The 19,330-nt window shown below is 37.3% G+C and overlaps 1 protein-coding gene and 1 long non-coding RNA gene across 4 annotated transcripts; one reads left to right on the top strand and one right to left on the bottom strand.

Annotated features, from left to right (window-relative positions):
* The first annotated feature begins 336 nt into the window (after positions 1 to 336).
* LOC307148731 lies at positions 337 to 4,651 on the top strand. Its single transcript, XR_013819480.1, has 2 exons — positions 337 to 1,936; positions 2,015 to 4,651. It is a non-coding gene; the product is annotated as an uncharacterized lncRNA (long non-coding RNA).
* Positions 1,920 to 19,289, bottom strand: bag5 (BCL2 associated athanogene 5). 3 transcript variants are annotated; one of them, XM_079854472.1, is made up of 5 exons: positions 19,158 to 19,289; positions 9,992 to 10,265; positions 9,480 to 9,908; positions 8,342 to 8,565; positions 1,920 to 7,319 (listed from the first exon to the last, which is right to left on the bottom strand). In XM_079854472.1, exons 2-5 carry the CDS (start codon positions 10,226 to 10,228, stop codon positions 6,794 to 6,796), a joined length of 1,416 nt encoding a protein of 471 aa, XP_079710598.1. In that variant the 5' UTR covers positions 10,229 to 10,265; positions 19,158 to 19,289; the 3' UTR covers positions 1,920 to 6,793. The 3 variants fall into 3 exon arrangements, with proteins under 3 accessions (XP_079710598.1, XP_079710597.1, XP_079710596.1); XM_079854471.1 differs by lacking the exon at positions 19,158 to 19,289 and adding an exon at positions 18,115 to 18,286; XM_079854470.1 differs by lacking the exon at positions 19,158 to 19,289 and adding an exon at positions 15,210 to 15,449.
* Positions 19,290 to 19,330: the final 41 nt, after the last annotated feature.

Here is a 19,330-nt window from a genome sequence, read left to right as displayed (position 1 = left end):
TATATCTCAAAACTCTTTCTTTAGATATCCATTCTCAGATGAAAAATCAGAATTGTGAGATAAAAACTCGTTATTCTGTCTTTTTTCCTCAGAATAGCGAGTTTATATCCCGCAATTCTTATCATAAGTCAGAATTTGTGACATAAATTATGTTTAAATGTTATCAATGTAAAATGTTATAGGTTTAATCATTATTTCATGCTGTAATACATTGTCCCCTATGAACTGCATGTGTTAATATGTAGACCTATTTACATCAAATTCATGCTCTGTATATGTGTACATATGTCTACATTTCATTCAAACGCACTTTTTAATATAATTTGTATTGCTTTTCTCTTTATTTGCATTAGTGTCAGTAGTGCTATGCATTAACATCATGTTGCAATATTTACATTAGATTACCAATTACATTTATTTGCTCATTTAATTTGCAAAACATTTTAAAATAAGCATCACATCTCTGCTTATATCTGAACTGTATAACTCAATATATCTTCTCAGATTTGCATAAAGCACTTTCCAGCTGCTGAAGTCTTTTGACAGATTGTTGATTCATGTCATCTTACACATGAGCAACACAGCCAGGAATGTTAATAACTATATCAGTTTAGGCAGATTTATTTAGCCAGCTAAATGTGCAGGGATATTTTCAATGCTCTGTGTTTCAGGAAAACACGATTCTGTTTCTGAACACCTATTTTGTGAGCACAGAGAGAGGTTGCCATGGAAACAGTTTGAAAGATCCCAGGCCATAATTAATACCTTGCCACAAACATAGGTTATTTCCAGATCACCATCTTTTATTTAGCATTGTAGACATGTAAAAACCAAACAACCCCGCTGACCAAAGCATTCACACAGCAGTTTGAACGATGTTTTTTTTTTTTTTAAACAAGCATAAACCAGACAATATACACAATGCGTCGAACATTAGATAAATAGCATGACACATTTAAACAATCTCACAGTTCACCACAAAAACACATTCTTCCAGACATATAGTCAGATAAGGAAAACCAAAAGCGAGAATGAGAAGTTTTACCTTTTCTGGTTTGTATAGTGTCAGTGATTATAAAGATAAAGGAAGTTAAAAACAGGAAAGAATCAACTTTGGTATAAAAAAAGATGGACATTCTTCATTACATTCTCTTTTTTAGTTTTTTTCAGATACTGTAATGGGTTTTCAATGTAATGGGTGTTGTTCAAAGCTTGTGTGATGAACTCGAGTATGGCATCCTAAAAGACTTAGCAAATCACACTGCATGGTGTTTTACACCTAACGGCAATTTTGACGCCTGTCATCTCACATCAGCCATGTCAGTACTAATAAAGACTCTAACAGCTGTAAACTAAATATTCAAAGACAGGTGCAAGGCTCGCTCATTACATTAAAGCAGGAATAGAGCCTGTAACAAATGAACTTGGTCTTTATGTCAAATATCTGTTTTAAAGCTCATCCTGTAATACAATCAAGGTAATATTAATTCACCACATACAAAAGAACTGTAATAGTTCTAGATGACTGCCATAAACGGCTGATGAGTGGCATTCAACAATCGGAATGGATTTGATTTGTGACCATAACCATGGAGATAGTTTAGCAGACATCAGTATGACTCAGATCTGACAGACCAATCGTCTGCGTAGAGATGAAGCTCTGGCAGCTGATGGAATGTGGAACGCAGACCACAATGCTGTAGATTAGATTTACAATGCATGTCAAGTATGAAAATCCTAACAACATTTTAAGAAAGAGAACTTGGATTGATACCCCTCAAACTCAATCAAACTCCCCATCAAACTCTATGAATGGACCTAAAGCTCCAGATGTGGGCACTATATTCTTTAGTTAGAAACAGTACTGGTAATTTTCTGTCGGATTATTATCGGTTAAATTGATTTCTTTTAACCCTAAAACACAAGACAATGCAATGTGCAATTCAAAATACCGTTTAAAATACCTGTGAAAATGTCTTACACATTCACGCTATGTCGTAATTACTGTAATTAGGTGATTTCAACTTCCGTCCTTGTAGAGCTGTTAATAATTTGTAAACTGGGAATTTCCGGAGAGCTCCTACTTGTACCTCGTGACCGCTGTACCACCTGACTGCTGCAGATTCAGATTGCCTAGGGCTGCACAATATATCGAAATTATCGAAATATCGCAAATGTATATATCGCGATATGCATATCGCAACAGCTTGCAATAACTGGGGTCATGAACAAAAGACAAAGAGAAAATCACTCACTGCTCTTGGCTGAATAACTTTTGTAGCTTTAATAAGAATCAGTATATATTTAATTCATACAGTGAAAACTAAGCAGTGTTTTATTTTTACATTTGATTATTCAGTTTCTGTTGTTAAATAAACCTAATGTAGGATAACCTGAAACCCTGAACCCCGTGGTTTACACTGATGTTAAAATAACACTTCTTATGCTACAGTAAAACACTGCTGTTCACTTTCAGAAGTTGTAGGGAAGTTTTCTTGTCACAAAAAGAATGTGAAACACATGTAAAGTTAGGTTATATCATTTTAAATATATTTTAAAGATAATTTAAGTTTATTTATACACTTTAAGCATTATCGTATCGCATATCTAATATCATATTTTTCTTCAATATCGTGCAGCCCTAATAGAAATGCATAATTCCCAGTCTGAAGAAGTGAACAGCTCAGAATAGATAGTCACGTCGTGAACACAGCATTTCATCCCTTTCTTAAAATCAACTGCAAGCTCACATTCAGATCCGCCTCCATCCAAATAACAACCAACAGATACAACCAAATCCAATTTTTTTTCTTTTTCAAAACAATCCGTTTCAGTTGGATGTGCGTCACATCGTAAGAAAAGATCTCTCGCTACTTCCGTTGCATAATGACTTCAATAGTTCAGCTTTAAAATAAATAAATCTCCAGACCCTTGTATTATGTCCCATCTTGTTCTCCATCGAACTCTTTTGAAAACAAGGATGAACAGCCCCTTACAGCTAAAAGGTTATAGAAATCTCTGGCGATCTCAAGGCAGAGAACCTCTTATGTAATTACGGTAGACAGACAGGTATCAAGATTTGCATAACTGGGATTTTCTAGCACTGCACTTCAGACAATCTGCCTGTATATTAGGCAACACTACAGCATTAACAACTAGTTATACCACATGGATTTAATGAGGAGCGTCAGCCATATTTACCTGCAGTGTGTATGTGGCCAATGCATGTTGTGCTGGTAAAACAACAAACAAAAAAGTCTGGTTGAGCAGAACTGACATTGCTAATATTAGCTCACATCTTTGCCATCTCTATGTGGGTTTAGAAGAGGTGCACAAAACAACGCCAATGCCTAGTGCAAGGTTGCTTTAAAGTGCTGTTGGAGCGTGTATTTCACCTTGACGGATATAGGATCCTCCTCAGCTGAACTGCCAGTGCTGCCCACCACAGGAGACTCTGCCAGACAACGGCTGTCTGATGACAGAGTCTGGATTAATCTCTTCTGACCACGACCTATCCTTTCCAGCAACACTCACTTCTGGCCCCTGTGTCTTTATTGTCATTTTTTCAAGAAGAATGCCCTTAAATAAGAGTGTCTGGGTTTAATCCAAGCACAACCTGATTTCTTTGTTGATAACTGTGGTGTTGCTTCATGACTGCTGATGGTCCTTTTAATTGGACGTTCCCTTATGTGGAGCAGGACAGAGGGTAGTGACCACACAGCAAGTGGGACACGACCGAAATAAACAACAAAGGATGGTCACAGTTCAAGGTCAAAACAAGCCATTGTAACCTGCTAACAGCACAGACAGCTTAAATGAGCGGAGAGAGGCTCAAGTGCCCAGCATGATACAGATGACATATATTATTTGGATTTGTTTTAGGCCATAACCTGGCCTCTGTGGTCAGATTTTAAACGACAAAACTGGATACTTCTGCGGTTTTTCCCACAGACAAGCTACTCCTACATTCAGCAGACTCAGAGGGATATAAACAGACTGCTTCACACTACAAGCTAAAGTGCCCAATTCATTTTTCATCTGTTTTTTTTTTTTTGTGAAGTTGTTTACATGACCTCTTAAATGTGGTCCATATCAACCACTGCTCTAAACACGCAATGCTCAAATTATTAGTTCAAAAACACAAAATCATTCAAAAATTAAAAAGTGACTTTTCAAGAATGAACATGATCTTTAGGAACGAGTCATTAAATTGCTCACTAAACAGATTTGTTTCAAAACACCACTACTGTGTGCATGCTGACCCTGTTCTTCAACAACCACAACTTCCATAATAAAATATTATATGATATATTTTTGTTATTAAATGAAATTCTAACATTAAACTTGGTCACTTTCTATCAATACTAGTGACGGATCGATGTACTGTATGTGTACTGATTATGCCGTACTTGCCATCCCTTATGTTACTTCCACGAGTCTACAAACAGCCTTGTCAACATATAATTTCCGTTTTATCAAATATTTTAGAATTTAATCAAATAAATAATGTGTAAACAAATGCTTGTTTAATTTCAGTGTCGTCTCAATTGACTGCAACAGTTTTCAGTGGCCTTGGTTCCGGAAGTATTTCTTTCCCAATTATTTTTCCAATGAGGATTTAAAAAAAGAAAAAAGGCTTAATTTGAACAAATTAAATTTACAAAAATTAAAATTTATTAAATTACAGCATGAAATTTGCCACTAGGCAAATCACATTACAAATTTTGATTTGAAACAAAACATTTTTTTTTTAATTAGACAAAAAGACAGAGGTACCAGACTTTAAGGAGCATGAAGAATTGTGAATGATAAAATTATCATTTTTATTTTGAAGAAATAATTCAAATTATTCAGTTAAAGTTGTCATGATTCACTATAGTCGTAATTCTCTGATTGGTAGAGAATGGAGATGCCAGAATCATGGGTAATGTAGTTTTTTTTTTTTTTTTACACCAGGAATTCTGCCATTAAACACCATTTAAAAACAAAAGCATATACCAAGAACCAAGTAGCTCAAAGAAGTTATTCAAAATCAATTCCTCCATGGAGAAAAATAAAGGGATTTTTCCGGAACCCAACTGTTGCACTTTATTGCATTATCCTATGTCAACCATTGGCTACTCTGCTCTCTAGATAACTGTATTCATACTGGCCAATGAAAAACCCACAGTGCTGACCAATAATTGTTAGAGTGCCAAAATGCCACAACAATCAAGTTTTATACTTTTGCATCTTTCTGTGTAATACTTTATATAGTGTAATTCATAAATGTGTTTGAATTATAAACCATAAAAGGGTAAATCAAAAAAATTTTTTTTTATGAATTCACAAGTCACATGGGGGAATCACTTAAACTAATTTATTCCCACATATGAAAGTGAACCATATATTTAAAATGGTTAAAATAATAAATGTGTAATATTAAATGTGATTAAATGTGTAAAGTAATATTAAATGTGATTTTTGATGTGTCATACATGACAGGAAAAGAAAAATCAGATTTTGGTCACATTTAACTGTGTAAATGTAGCCACAGTTTTTCAGTGCTTGTTTGATAGCTTGCTGTCTTTCCATGCCGCTCCAATGAAAATGTCCTAGAACGCCCCTGTCCACTTTGATCAGTCTCACTACCAAAATAGCATGCACCACTTCCTTTTTTTTAAACAATCACAGACACACTCTTTCAGTCTCTGCTCTATTCCCTGGTGGCTTGCACAGGCACTTGTTGCCTAAAAGCAAAAAAAAAAAAAAAGCAATGAAGACAAGAAACTTGTGAACTAGTTTCTATTTTTATCCTCCATATCAATACCAAAAAGAAACGTCTCCAAGGACAATACCTCGTTGCAATTTTGGCCTCCGACCACTGAAATATGGCAAAACTGCAGGAAGGGTTAGAAATCAGATAACTCGTTCACTCACATTCTTCTTTGATGTCAAAAAGTCTTCTTTAAAAGGTGAAGTGTGTAATTTCATGTTAAAATAAAATTCCACACTTCATCTTTAAACTAATCACAAACCACTGTTTACTATATATTTTAAGATACAGTTTTCTCAGTGGGATATATGCATGTAAAAGACAAAATGTAAAAACAATTGTTCCCACATATAGTCAGTTCTTGTTTATTTGCAGCTAATAATTGTAGCGAGATGAGCTTAGGCTCTGAAAGTGCAATTTAGAGAAGAGATCATCAAACCTATGGACGCTAAGCTTGGGCTGCCTTTACATTATGTGTGATTAATGGGAAAACGGCCCACTGCAGTGCACAACCTGTTGTGGTCGTAGCAGGGGATCATGTGCTCCTACACGGCTCTAACTGGATAGGAATGGAGAGCTGATGTGCTCACACCGTGATAAAGACTGAAATTGGTTCCACACAGGCATGTGGTAAAGCGGGAAGCAGATTTTGGCAGCAGAACAGGGTTTAGCACCACACCACACCAATCAACAGCACAGATTCAACTAAAGAGATCATGGATTATTGTCATGAAAAAAAATGCTTCATGGCAGTAGAAACCGGGTTTCCTTCTGCCAGAAAAAAAGGCTGTTTTCAGGGACCAGTAATGGACCAACAAAAGCAGCAGGTGCAGAGCATCATGGGTAACAGTCTCGCTGCCCACGGCGAAACACAAAGTCTTTTATATACAAATTAAAAATCCCGCCCATGGCCTGTATCCTCGGCATGGCCGTGTCTTGTCCTGATGTCGCACACGAGGCAAAAAAGCTTTTGCCTTTTTCTTGCGGCTCCTTATTCAGGGAAATCTCGGCAATACTGCAGTCGCTTTTATCGGCCTCTCAGTACTCCCACTCATCTGTCTTCATATCCAAGTAACTAAGGATATTCTGGGCATGTTTAACAGCTTGCTTACGGGCAGTTTTGGTCCCTTCGTCCCCTTGAGGGTCCACAGCATCAAGAGCCAGAAGTTGTTTGGTCAGTAGCTCTTCCAATACCATGTAGCTCTTGTCAGCCCTCTTGCCGTCAAAGCCCAACACCTGAGCCTGGAGTTGGCCCAGGCTGGCTAAGACACGCCACACGGCCGCATGAGGAGGAGGCTCATCTGCTCCAGGGTTACGACGTCCTAGGGCTTCCCAGAGGTCTAGGAATGTGATGAGTGCTTGAACTTCCAGCACAGCCCTTCGCCGTGCCTCCCGAATGCAGGGATTTCGGCCCGTGTCCACCTGATCCAGGTGCGTAAGGAGACCTTGCAGCTCCGCCCCCTGTCCTGTGGCACCATGACGGAGCACCTCCTCCCGCAGCACTGACACACGCCCCCTAATCGCCTCAATTTCACGAATCGAGTCATTCTGCGCTAGATCATACCTGGAGGTGCAATGGGTTAAAGTTTATTAATAGATTCAATATAGAAAAAGTAACTAATAATCCGTAAAAAAATAATTTCTGTCATTAATTACTTAAATGTCAAAATCTGTATGCGGTTATATTTTTAGACGAGGGTCAGGTTTTATATACCCCTCATATATTTAATATATAAGTATTTTTTATATATACTATAATATTATATAATTATTACATAACTCAATATACTATATTACAAAATTATTATATCATTATACAGCTCAATAATACTTACATTTAGCTGAGATTCATCAAATCGATTAAAAGTGGTAGTAAAGATACTTATGACAATGACAAAAAATCTATTTCAAATAAATGCTGTTCATTTGAACTTTCTATTCATCAAAGAATCATGAAAAAACAGCATCAGTTTCCACAAAGAAGCAACTGTTTTATATATACTGATCATTTTTTCTTCAGCATCTTAGAATGATTTCTGAAGGATCATGTGACACTGAAGACTGCAGCAATGATGCTGAAAATTAAGCTTTGCCAGCACATTTCCAAATATATTAAAATGGAAAACTGTCATTTGAAATTGTAATAGTATTTCACAATAATACTGTTTTTACTGTATTTGTGATCAAATAAATGCTGCCTGCAGTGTATGTAATGTATTTATATATTTTGGAATGATGCAAGGTAGAGTTAATAATGATTTTTGGAGTGAACTATCCCATTAAAATTTAATCTTTAAATGAGTAGCTTCACTTAATGGTTGCATAAGTAAACATAAAATGGCATTTCACTGGTGCTACATATTTGTCGTGTCTAATTTCAAAGGTTATGCCCTCCAGAGGTCTCATTTTTTGGTTGCATACATCATTAAGGCTCCCTTATTTTAGAGAAGTATCCATTACATTCCAAAGTAAGAAAGAATTTACAATTATTTATGCCTCAGAAACAGTCTACTTATAATATCCGGAGGAGGCAGCCTTCAAAATGAGACACAAGCTATTGTCGTTGATGTGTCCATTTGGTGTTACCTGCGCGTGTCGTATCCTTCTCCCTCCAGGTCAAGATGTTTTAGCAGACCATTGATCTCCTCCACCACTTGTTTTCTGTAGTTTCTCACAGCAGCATTACTAGACACATCCAGGGCGTCCAGTTCAACCAACAGCTCTGTGAGGATCCTTGCTAGGTGGGTACAGCTATCGCGCCCACTCAGACCCATCAGCAGAGCCACTTCCTGGCACCGGGCACCACTCACCTACATGAGATCAAATCATTTCAGGTTCTCTTTACTTTAATGTTAACATTGTCTCTTGGCTAAAATCAGAACAATCTTTCAAAAATTATTAAAGAGATCATATATACTACTGTTAAACAGTTTAAATAGCAACAAAAGTAATATTGTGAAATATAATTATAATTTAAAATAACTGTTTTCTATTTTAATATATTTTAAAATGTAATTTATTCCTGTTTTCAGTGTCACATGATCCTTCAGAAACCATTCTAATATGATGATTTGCTGCTCAAGAAATATTTCTTCTTATCATCATCATCATTGAAAACAGTTGCTGCTTAATATTTCAGTATGATACATTTTTTCCAGGATTCTTTCCAGGAAAATTCAAAAGAACAGCATTTATTTGAAATAGAAATCTTTTGTATCATTGTTAAACATTTTATTTTTTTTCAAAAGATTTCTTTTTTTTAAATCAATTTAATGTCCTAGCTGAATTTTTATTTTTACTGACCCCAAACTTTTCAACTGTAGTGTATATTTAATATATATTTTATTTTACTGAAAAAAGTATGATTTAAAAAAATTATAATTCTGATCCTAAACTGTCGAACAGTAGTGTCAAAAAATTGAAATAAATGTAAAACATGTAGAGATTTTTCGACCAATTTAGTGTCCTAGCTGAAACAATAAATAAATAAACTATGAGCTGTAGAGCATATTTCATTTTACATTCTACTTGAGGTCAAAAACAGAATTAGGGATTTTCATGACCATTTCTACCCTCTCTCTAACCCTTAAAATTAAAATAGTTTTTTTTCCAGCAGTATCTTTAAGAAACATCCCATCATGTGCAAAAAGAATAACAGCAGTTTGCTAGTTAATACGCAGATTTGTGATTCCTCATGATATGAATCTTTTGCAATACCACTCACCTGCGCCATAACTTGATTAATGCGCTGCACGGCCTCGTGTGTGTCATCGGACAGCGGCAGCGCCAGCGTATGAGTGCGTATGCGACCCTCCAGTATTTCCTGTACGGCACAGACCCTTGTCAGCGCCTTGTAACGGGCCTTCCTGAGTGGTACGCTCCCACCCGTCTTGACCTGAGCCAGCCGCATGGCCACGTCCTGCACAGCCTCCACCAGCTCCTCACTAATCTCAAAGGCATCTTGAGCCTGGCCCTGCCGGAACGGCCCCACAACCCCTTCGTTCAGCATGTTCTGCGCCTCCTGGGTCAGCTCCTCAATGGCCAGCCGAGATGGATGCGTGGCATTACCCTCTAGGTATCGAAGCAAACCCTCGACCTCTCCCGCCGCACGCTTCCGGGCCTGCTGAAGCTCCGGCCGGCCCTCCGTCTCCACCTGGGTGGGTAAACAAAACATGGTTAGTCATTATTATGCTTTACTTTTCAGATTCTTTTGATGCAGTGATGCCCTGTCCTGACCTTATCCACCTCCAGCAGTAATCGGGTCAGCTCTCGCTCCAGTCGTTTGTACTCTCTGTCGCTCTGCAGGCCGCTGTAAGAGCACACCTGTGGGCCCAGGTTGGCGATCTCCCTCTGCAGCTCATCCAGCCGTAACAGGGCTGGGTGCTGCCCAGGGTACGGGCCCCGGGGTCCGGAATAACCTGGGAAGGCTCCTGGCATCTGCTGAGTCTGTGGCTGCTGACTGCCATGATCCATTGTCCTCTTCCCACCATCAAAGGGTTTCCCAAACAGGCTGAAAGAGAAACAGATTAGGTGAGAGCTGGTCAAATAAACAAATGATATGGAAATAACCAAAGTATGATGTTGAGAAGTGAGGATGATACAGTGGATAAAATGGAATAAAAGTAAAAGAGAGTATTTTTATAGGTAGCTGACAATAAATACTTTACAGGAAATATCCAATAATACTTTAAATAGTATTTCACTAATTATTTTATTATGCAATATGCATGCATGTTTTATGAGCTCATAATAATTAACAGACTGTGAACTATTGTGAAAAATTCAAAAATTTTTACACTGCATGACCATTTAAATGAACTATTGAAAGCAATAACATGATTAAAACTTATTTTTTATATAAATGGTGACAGCACCTAAAATACACACTTCCTAAAACATACATAATGTTCAAAAGTTTGGGGCCATATTTTTGAAAGAAGTCTCTCATTTATTATTTATTATATTTATTATAACACAGGAAAAATAATAATATTGTGAAATGTTATTACAATTTAAAATAACTTTTCTATTTAAATATATTTTAAAATTTTATTCCTGTGATGCAAAGCTGAATTTTCAAAATCATAACTCCAGTCTTCAGTGTCACATGATCCTTCATAAATCATTTTAACATGCTGATTTGCTGCTCAATTTTTTTGTGATACATGATACATTTTGCATGATACACTCTTTACTGTAAGGAAACTTCAAAAGAACAGCATTTATTCAAAACAGAAAATGTAACTTTATAAATCTTTACTGTCACTTGCACTCAATTTAATGCATCTTTGCTGAACAGAAGTATTAATTTCTTTGAAAAAAATAAAAAAATATTACCCCAAACTTTTGAATGGTATTGTACATACAAATTTACATAAATAATTACACAAATAAAATCACAGACATATTGTGCCTCAACAACCCTTTTACAGTAGCCTCAAAAAGAATTTGAAATTTATGAATTTCATTGCATTAAATCAATAAGTTAATTCTAATCCTAACTCAGGTAAACTTTTACTTTGTGCAGGAGAGAACTTAAAAATGCAGGAGAGAAGTTTTGTGCGTCTGTAATGAGCACAGGTTGTATGTGTTGTACAGCTGTGATGACTAAGGCTGACTCAGCCAGATGTTTCCAACTACACCCATCATAAACAAACAGTCCCAATAGGCACACGGCAAGCCACAACACGAAACAGCTGCCTAAATGCATGACACAGCACAAAAACAAACCTCCATTTGTAAGGACAACGTTTGTGAACAAACATGTAGAAATTAAAAACAAACTTTCGAGGATAGCAATGAAAGATTTCAGTTTCTGAAATTCAGAACATGTACCTGGCTTAATCTGTCCATCCAATGAAAAAAACTGAAACTCGAGCATTCACTCCATGTGAATTCTTGAATTCAATCAAGTCTGAATTTCGGCAATGAATCCATTCATCTGATTTTGACAGCAATAGTCCAGTTGCGACAACCCAACTTACTGGAAAGGTCTCAGAAAACATACTTCCTACCTGCCGGTGTCGTGACATTATGTTGATGCTGGAGAGCAAATATTTACATGTGGGGTGGAGAGCAAATATTTACATGTGCGATAGGGAGCATAACTATTAAAGAAGTTGTGGTCCTACTCATTACCACAAAAAAGATGGCAAAATCTGTCTAGCAGCTGTTATATAAGTGTATCAATCCAACAGCACCAACCAACCGAACTGCAGAAGATGTTTAGAGAAATGAAGTGTCCTTAAGTGCAGACGCCCTTCACACAGCCCATTCAGCACTGTCTTACCTCTACAGATTCAAAGTCCAAGAGAAGATTTTATTGGCAGACGACTGGTGCTGCTGTTCCCTAGGGAAGTGTGTGTGATGTCACGGAGAGGTCATAATAACAGGACTTAAAGAGACAGCGTCCATTAGCACCCAGACCGTATAGTGTTCATGAAATACATTTGATAAACATGGATGAGATTGCACAAGGATTTAAAATATGATATTGATCTATACTAAAAAAAAAAAAAAATCAAATAAATGGAACTATAAAAAAATGGGGAAAAAGAAAGAAAAGTGGACTTCTGCACACACACATTACAGCTGAGGCATGAATCAAAATGATTTTCTGTGGTAATTGAGAGTGTGCCACAGATGCTGGTGATATACTGCATTTAATCCAGAATATTACTTTACGACGGTGTAGTGAGACTCAATGCAGTCCTTGTATACCTCAGGATCAGAGATCTTATACTACTTCTTGATAGCTTTTTCCTCCAAAAAAAGAAAAGAAAAGAAGAAAGCATGCCTTGGGTGCTTTGTCCTTTTATATAACCAGGTGAACAGAGAGACTGTTGCGAAGAAGAAACCTCAAATGAAAAAGTATTACAGTGAGTGGCCATATATACACAAGTTGCCTATGAATATATATCTCTAGCCTAAAAGCAAAAAATAAGCCCTACACTCAAGTCTGCTACAATTTTGCAACAATCTAACACGAGCAGCTTGATATTTCTGCACTGTATTCAAAAATGTAAAATAAATACTCCTTGAACACTCCCAAGAAATATCAGAGTTCAAGAGAACTTACAAATTGTTCACCAAGCTTGTTGAATTTTTGATTCCCCAATTGTGCAGCAGTACAGCGTTCATTTGACGTCATGCTGGGAGTGTAGGAGGAGGATAGGGTCAGGTCAGATAAGGATGAGTCAGAACCCTCATCTGTCCAGATGCTCCACCTGCTTCCCAGCATCCCGTCTCCCCCCTTCTCTCATACTCCGATATACAATCATTTAAGCCTCAGAAGACCTCTTATTATAGGGTTGCAACCTCTCTCAAGTAAATATAACAAACACCATGGACTATGAAATTTGGGTGGGGCGAAAGAGCCAACATGCCATCCATGCCAGAGCTTATCAGTGGGTAGTAGGGTACTGCTAAATACATCACTGCTTCCTTCCCTACTCATGGAATTCTGCCACATCAGAGTCAATTAATTATTTTCTATTGCTCAAATTCACATGGCCAAAAGCCTTTCCTCAACTTTTGTCCACTGCCCAATCGCTACGACTCAAGAACCACTTAATTGACGCCAAAACAAACCTCTGAACACCCTAAAGTCTCTTTTAAACAACAATACAGATACAGACTTGATACAGATCAAATAGGACATATTCTTTTGCCAATGTCATTATGCATAAAAATAAAATAAAATAAATAAAATTGTGATTATTCACAATTCGGCCCTTCTAAAATTGATGGAGGACTAAACTAGATTAAACCAAAGCTGTTCTCTGTTCAATGCAGGCTTCATGCAATGTCTCATCATCATCATAATCATGAAGTGTTTCTTTAAAGCGCCCCAATTATGCTTTTTCAAATATTACCTTTAATGCAGTGTGTAACATAGCCGTTTGTGAATGTAAAAGTCTGCAAAGTTTTAATGATCAAATTACACAATGAATAAAGTTATTGTCTCCTATAAGATAGAATCGATTCTGAATGGCAATTCTAGTCTCACTTCCTGTTACATATCTAAGCTTATGATCTTCACTTACTGCCCCATTTCCCTCAAATATTGTAGTTGTAGCTGAAGCCTGGAAGAGTTTTGTTAGTGTTATCGACATGTCAAGACAATGCTATTTTCAGCACAGCGAGAGCAAATCTACTTTGCATGCACTTCAAAAGGATGAGGACTCGCACTGGAATTGATACAGAAAAAAAAAACAGATGCCAATGTTACTGTTCGCATCACTGTGTATTCAAGCGCTGAGGAAGCTCCAGAGCTGAAATTCAGGTATAGTAATGGCCATATAGTTTCTAGACCAATCACAGCAGACTGGGCCGTCTGACCAATCAGAGCCGAGTAAACTCTCGGAAAGGAGGGATTTAGAGAGACTGACTATTCGAAAGAATCGTTCAGACTCGTTAAATTATGTGATGTGCAATGTATATTATGAAAAACAAAAAAAACAAAATCTTCTTTTTACCTTGGATTCATGTAAACCCATTGCAGGAGATCTTCAAAACAAATTAGGAACCTTTAAAATAGCATAATATGGGCACTTTAAGTACACTGTAAAAATATACTGTTAAGGTTACTGTACTGGCAGCTGTTGCTAGAAATTGACCTAAAAAAGAAGAAAAAAAGACAACCATCAGGGTAACACACAACACTAAAATGATGCAATAAACAATAAACAAACTAAACTAAGAAAATACTATAATAATAGGGCCCAACTAATGTAGTTTGTTAATATGAAGCAATTTTAGGTATCGATTTTTCACAGGTGATTTACAGGTATTTTAAATTATGCATTGTATTGCATTTTAGGGTTAAAGGAAATGTCTGTAAACATAACGAATAATGTCCTGACAAAAATGTACCAGTCCAGTACTTAACAGTGTATTAATAAGACAGTCTTGTTTTCTGCTATGCTACTGAGACTAATAGCAGGGTGTCTTCAAACTTCAGCATCAACACTACAGGGAGGGAGTCGAGATTCTGGAACTGTCCACAGCAGCTATGATGATCTTACCAGCAGTATCAACTAAAAATATCTTCTGTTCATAAAGACTGAATGCAATACATGTCTCATCATCATGATATGCCATCATGAAGAGTGTCTTATAGCTGTAGATTAATAGATTAAACAGGGACCTGACACATCCCCCAAATATGGGTTTTGCAATGGCTGATTCTTAAATTACTACATTTGTTCCCCCAGTACTGAATATGTGGCTACATCCATGAACTATACAACAAGGCAGAATGAGAATATAACAAGCCTGTAGATGCCTCACCAAAACGTAATCCTTCCTGTAATCTGACAACGCGGTGCCTGAATTTACATGACTCAAACCATCACAGAAGGACATTTTTATTGCTTCTGAGCACAAGCCAACCCTTTCCGACACAATCCGAGCATGTCTCACCCCCTCCTGAGATGCGCAGCATATTTCTCACCTTTTCAACGCGCCGAAAACGTTCGCGCACATGTCTAACGGGGTCCGTTTCCATCAGCTACTCTACGGAACTGTTTTGCGCGGTGCAACACTCCAGTAATTTCTGGTTCGTAGAGTTGCAGAGACACTGGCAGAGACTGGCATTTAGAGCAGCACCATCACGTCGGTATGGACTGCATTCCTGCCCCTCCCCTCACTATATGAGCGCTAGTGGTGGGGATTTTGATTCCTCTCAGTGACTCTTTTGGATCAGTTCACTAAAAGACTCATTCAGTCACGTTTTACGCAGTTCCATCGTTGCGCCGGTAGGAGGCGACATATGAGTGCCATTTTGCGTGGTATATGAGCCATTGAATCGTTCACTTTGAGTCGATCTTGACTGAAATTAGGCTTAAATTATTATTTCTTAAAATAATTTGCTTGTCTACAAATCTTTTAGGAAACCATCATAGTGTTTCCCCCACAAATTACAACAAAGCAGGTGTATAATTTCCCCTCCATTTTCTCAACTTGCTTTCTCAGCATGACTTTTATTAAGCTATGGAAAAAACAAAAAGGTATTAGCCTAAATAAGTTAATTCTAATAATTACATGCATCTAAATTGTGTAAGGTAAATAGTCATTCTTTATACGTTCATAATTTAGTTAGTAAACAAACGTTTGTTCGGTTCGTTTATTCAGGTCTTATCTTGCTCAAAGTCGCTCTAAATCTCATTCAGACTAAAACAATGGCTTAATTCAGAATAGCATACTACGCATAAAGGCAAATATGTAATTATGTAAATTAGTAAATTAAAGTAAAAGTTAATAATGGTTGGATATCGATTTTTATTGGCTGTCAATGTTTTTATTGTTCTGAAAGTGATTCCAACAATTTCATTCCCTTGTGTCATCATTGATATAATGCTCTGGATTTCCCCATTCTCATTGAATTAGAATGATCTTTATAACTTTATAGTTATCATCCTTAGTATGAATGGGTCATAAGAGCAGAATGGTTGTAAATATATATATAGCCTAGATATGGAAGACATTTCTACTATGTAAAAATATGACAAATAGTAAGAATTGAGTAGCAGCATCAGTTGCGTAGCTTCACTGCCATTAGGGCTGAGTATAAGTCCATTTTTATGCCCTTCCCTCACTAAGTTCCCTCAGTCTCATTCACTCTGATGTACGTCATTGCTTAGGCTACACTGCACGAGTGCCCACTACTGGTAAAACCCTTGCAATGTGTTTTAATGGAAAACCCTAAGCCATTGATCACGTGGAATCCGGATTTATTATATAGTGTGAATATGAATAGCCTGAAGTGTAGATGTTGAGAAGACTCGCTAAAAAATAAAAAACAAGGGGTCGAGGGTCTGTCCCAAGCGTGCCGCACAAGCCCTGAAAAGTGAAGCCAAAGCGTCTCGATCTGAACTTGAACTTACTTCATGGCCATAAAAAAAATGTAAATGTTCTAAATAGTATTAATGTTAGGCGGATGTACTACATCTGCCATGTTGTCATTATCATGTGACCTACCAGAGTCAGTCACTTCACCTCCATTCATAAATCCCCTCCCGTGGGCTCATGGGATATTAAAGTGTCTATCAAATGCACACTTCAGAATTAGGGGACTTTTCACCTACTGTTTTTCGAATAATACGTATTCGGACATACTGCTCTGAGTCTGTTGGCGTGCTGTTTTTCGCATGCTATATAGTAGGGAAATATTTTGGACGCAGCATAGGCGTGTTCGACTTGAAGCCTCGCTGCGCATTGGTGTTATGACATCAAAGTATCGCGAGAGAGTGATTATGCTTTCAGCGCTGCTTCAAGTCGAACACGAGTATGGGGTCTCTGCGGAACAAAAGTGGGCGTTTCTAAATTTGTGGGTGTTTTCAAACTGGTGGGTGTTTATAAATAATGCAATGAAAATGATGCCCTTCCCCTGACCCCACCCCACCCCTAAACCCTACCCTCTCTGTGACGTGGGCAAATCAGGTAACACGGTGGAAAACGCCCCTCTGTTTATGGCCTCGCCCACTGATCTGGTAACTCCTATTACTGTCTGCAGAGACCTATACTTGTCGAACACACCGATACACAAATCCTCTCCCCTGGCCTCATGGGATAGTAAGTGTCCATCTTATGTGCACTTAAGAATCTCACAGAAATAGTAGGTCATCCATATACTGTGAATTTGCACTCTACTTTTGTCACATACTATGTTTATCACCTTCTATATAGGCTAGTAGGGTATGTGATTTCGGATACAGCCACTATCTCAAGGCAGGAGAGCAGCAGCCAAGCGCTTCGAAAGGGAGAAAAATACCCTTTGGTCTGTGGCAGTGTATGGCTGGAAACTAGAATGATTCGTTCACTTAAATGATTCGTTCAAAAAAAAATTCAGATTCGTTCACTCACGAACACAATACTGGGGAGACCATTTCTCACATCAGGAGGGATCCCTAATACTGCGATATCTTCAAATTCACCACTTTACCCCGATCAGTAAATAAAACCATCTTGCCAATAACTGAAGCATGTCATATTGATACAGCGCGGAATGTACGGACTCACCCCCCTTTGTATTTTTGATAAAACCATTTAAGCCTGGAAGTCAAATGTGAACTCCCTTCCGAAACACAAAGTGGTTTCATCTTTCATGTACAATAACGTCAAGGAATCTGCTGTAAACGTAGTAGCTGTGCTGCGTAAAACTATTTAAAACGGCATAAACCACTTGAAATAATCCGCCCGTTTAGCTGGCTGCTATTACGTCCATTTAAAGCACACAAAGACACTGGTCAGCTCTCATTAAGAGCTCACGGCAGTGGAGGTGAGATGTGTAAAAAAGAAAAAGACAGTTATATGAATACATTTCTTATTAAACATGTTCAACGGGCTGTCCATCCTACCTGCATAACCATCTGACAGCCATTGATGTGCCTGTGTTTACAGATTAAACGACGCACTTTTCACTTACAACCACCGGGCATACATGTCTAATGACACACACCAGCTGGCCAAGCGAGAGTTACGAGGAGTTTAAATTCATTAAACGTGCCCAAAACTAATATAAATGTTTGGAATCTTTGACCTGGCATGAAGCAACCCCAGCATTGCACATTTTGTATTTCTCCCTCATCTAAAACTCCTGATTCATCTCATCAGCTCATTAGTAGAGACCGCAAGAGCTGAAGTGGGTGTGATTGATATGGGAGAAATGTGCAGTGATTAACGTGCATTTAAAATGGTTTTAAGGGGGAATATTTTATAATACAATTATATACACACTACCGTCCAAAGGTTTTTAAATGCTTATTAAAGAAATATTTTATGCTCACCAAGGCTAAAATAGTAATATTGTGAAATATTATTACAATTTAAACGAATTGTTTTCTATTTGAATGTATTTTAATATTTATTATCAATATAGAAAAAAGTTGTGCCTAGTTAATATTTAATATATATAAAGTTAATATTTTTGTGGAAACAGTGATACATTTTTCTCAAGATTCTGTGATGAATAGAAAAAGTGAAAAAGAACAGCATAAAGTGAGTGAAAGTGCTGAATGTGAAGTATTATTTAATTTATTTTTTGTCACAAAAACTTTGATGCAGATTCATTAGCGACATCACAAAAAGCGCATGTTGTCTATATTTTTTAAACACTTTCAATGATTTTAAATGACTTTTTTTTTCTTTCAATTCAACACAATTGAAATGACACTGTTCAATTGAACACAATTCCCAAAATTCGCAGTATTCATTTATAAAATTAACCCACTTTAGGAATCACAATTAAGACCTTAAACTAACTTAAAGTGCAAACTTGTTTTTATAAAGTCAAACATTGACATTATCCTCGGTTTCACAGACTAGGCTTACAGTAAACCTATTCCCAGACTAAAATGCATGTTTGCACTGTTTTAAAGCAACACTAAGTAGGATTTTTTACCTTCAAATAATGTTTCCAAAATCGTTTCAGTGGTTCATCAAGTCGTGACAGGGTGAAAGGCACTTATGCCACCGATTTGCGGTCCGTTATCTGGTATATATCCACGCTATGTAAGATTGCCAAATCGGGTCGCGTTTCTGTAGTTCTAATGAGACATAAGAAAACTACAAATT

This window comes from Squalius cephalus, assembly GCF_949319135.1.
Source record: "Squalius cephalus genome assembly, chromosome: 21".
NCBI lineage: Eukaryota > Metazoa > Chordata > Actinopteri > Cypriniformes > Leuciscidae > Squalius > Squalius cephalus.
This window is presented reverse-complemented; position numbering and strand designations above follow the sequence as displayed.

What these genes read in the sequence shown, in the direction of transcription:
- bag5 (XM_079854470.1), bottom strand. Translation starts at nt 15,241, where the DNA reads ATGTGCGCGAACGTTTTCGGCGCGTTGAAAAG. An exon ending in TTAATCAAGTTATGGCGCAG is followed by an intron (nt 8,566 to 9,479) that starts GTGAGTGGTATT and finishes GATCTCATGTAG; the next exon opens with GTGAGTGGTGCCCGGTGCCA. An exon ending in GAAGGATACGACACGCGCAG is followed by an intron (nt 7,320 to 8,341) that starts GTAACACCAAAT and finishes TTGCACCTCCAG; the next exon opens with GTATGATCTAGCGCAGAATG.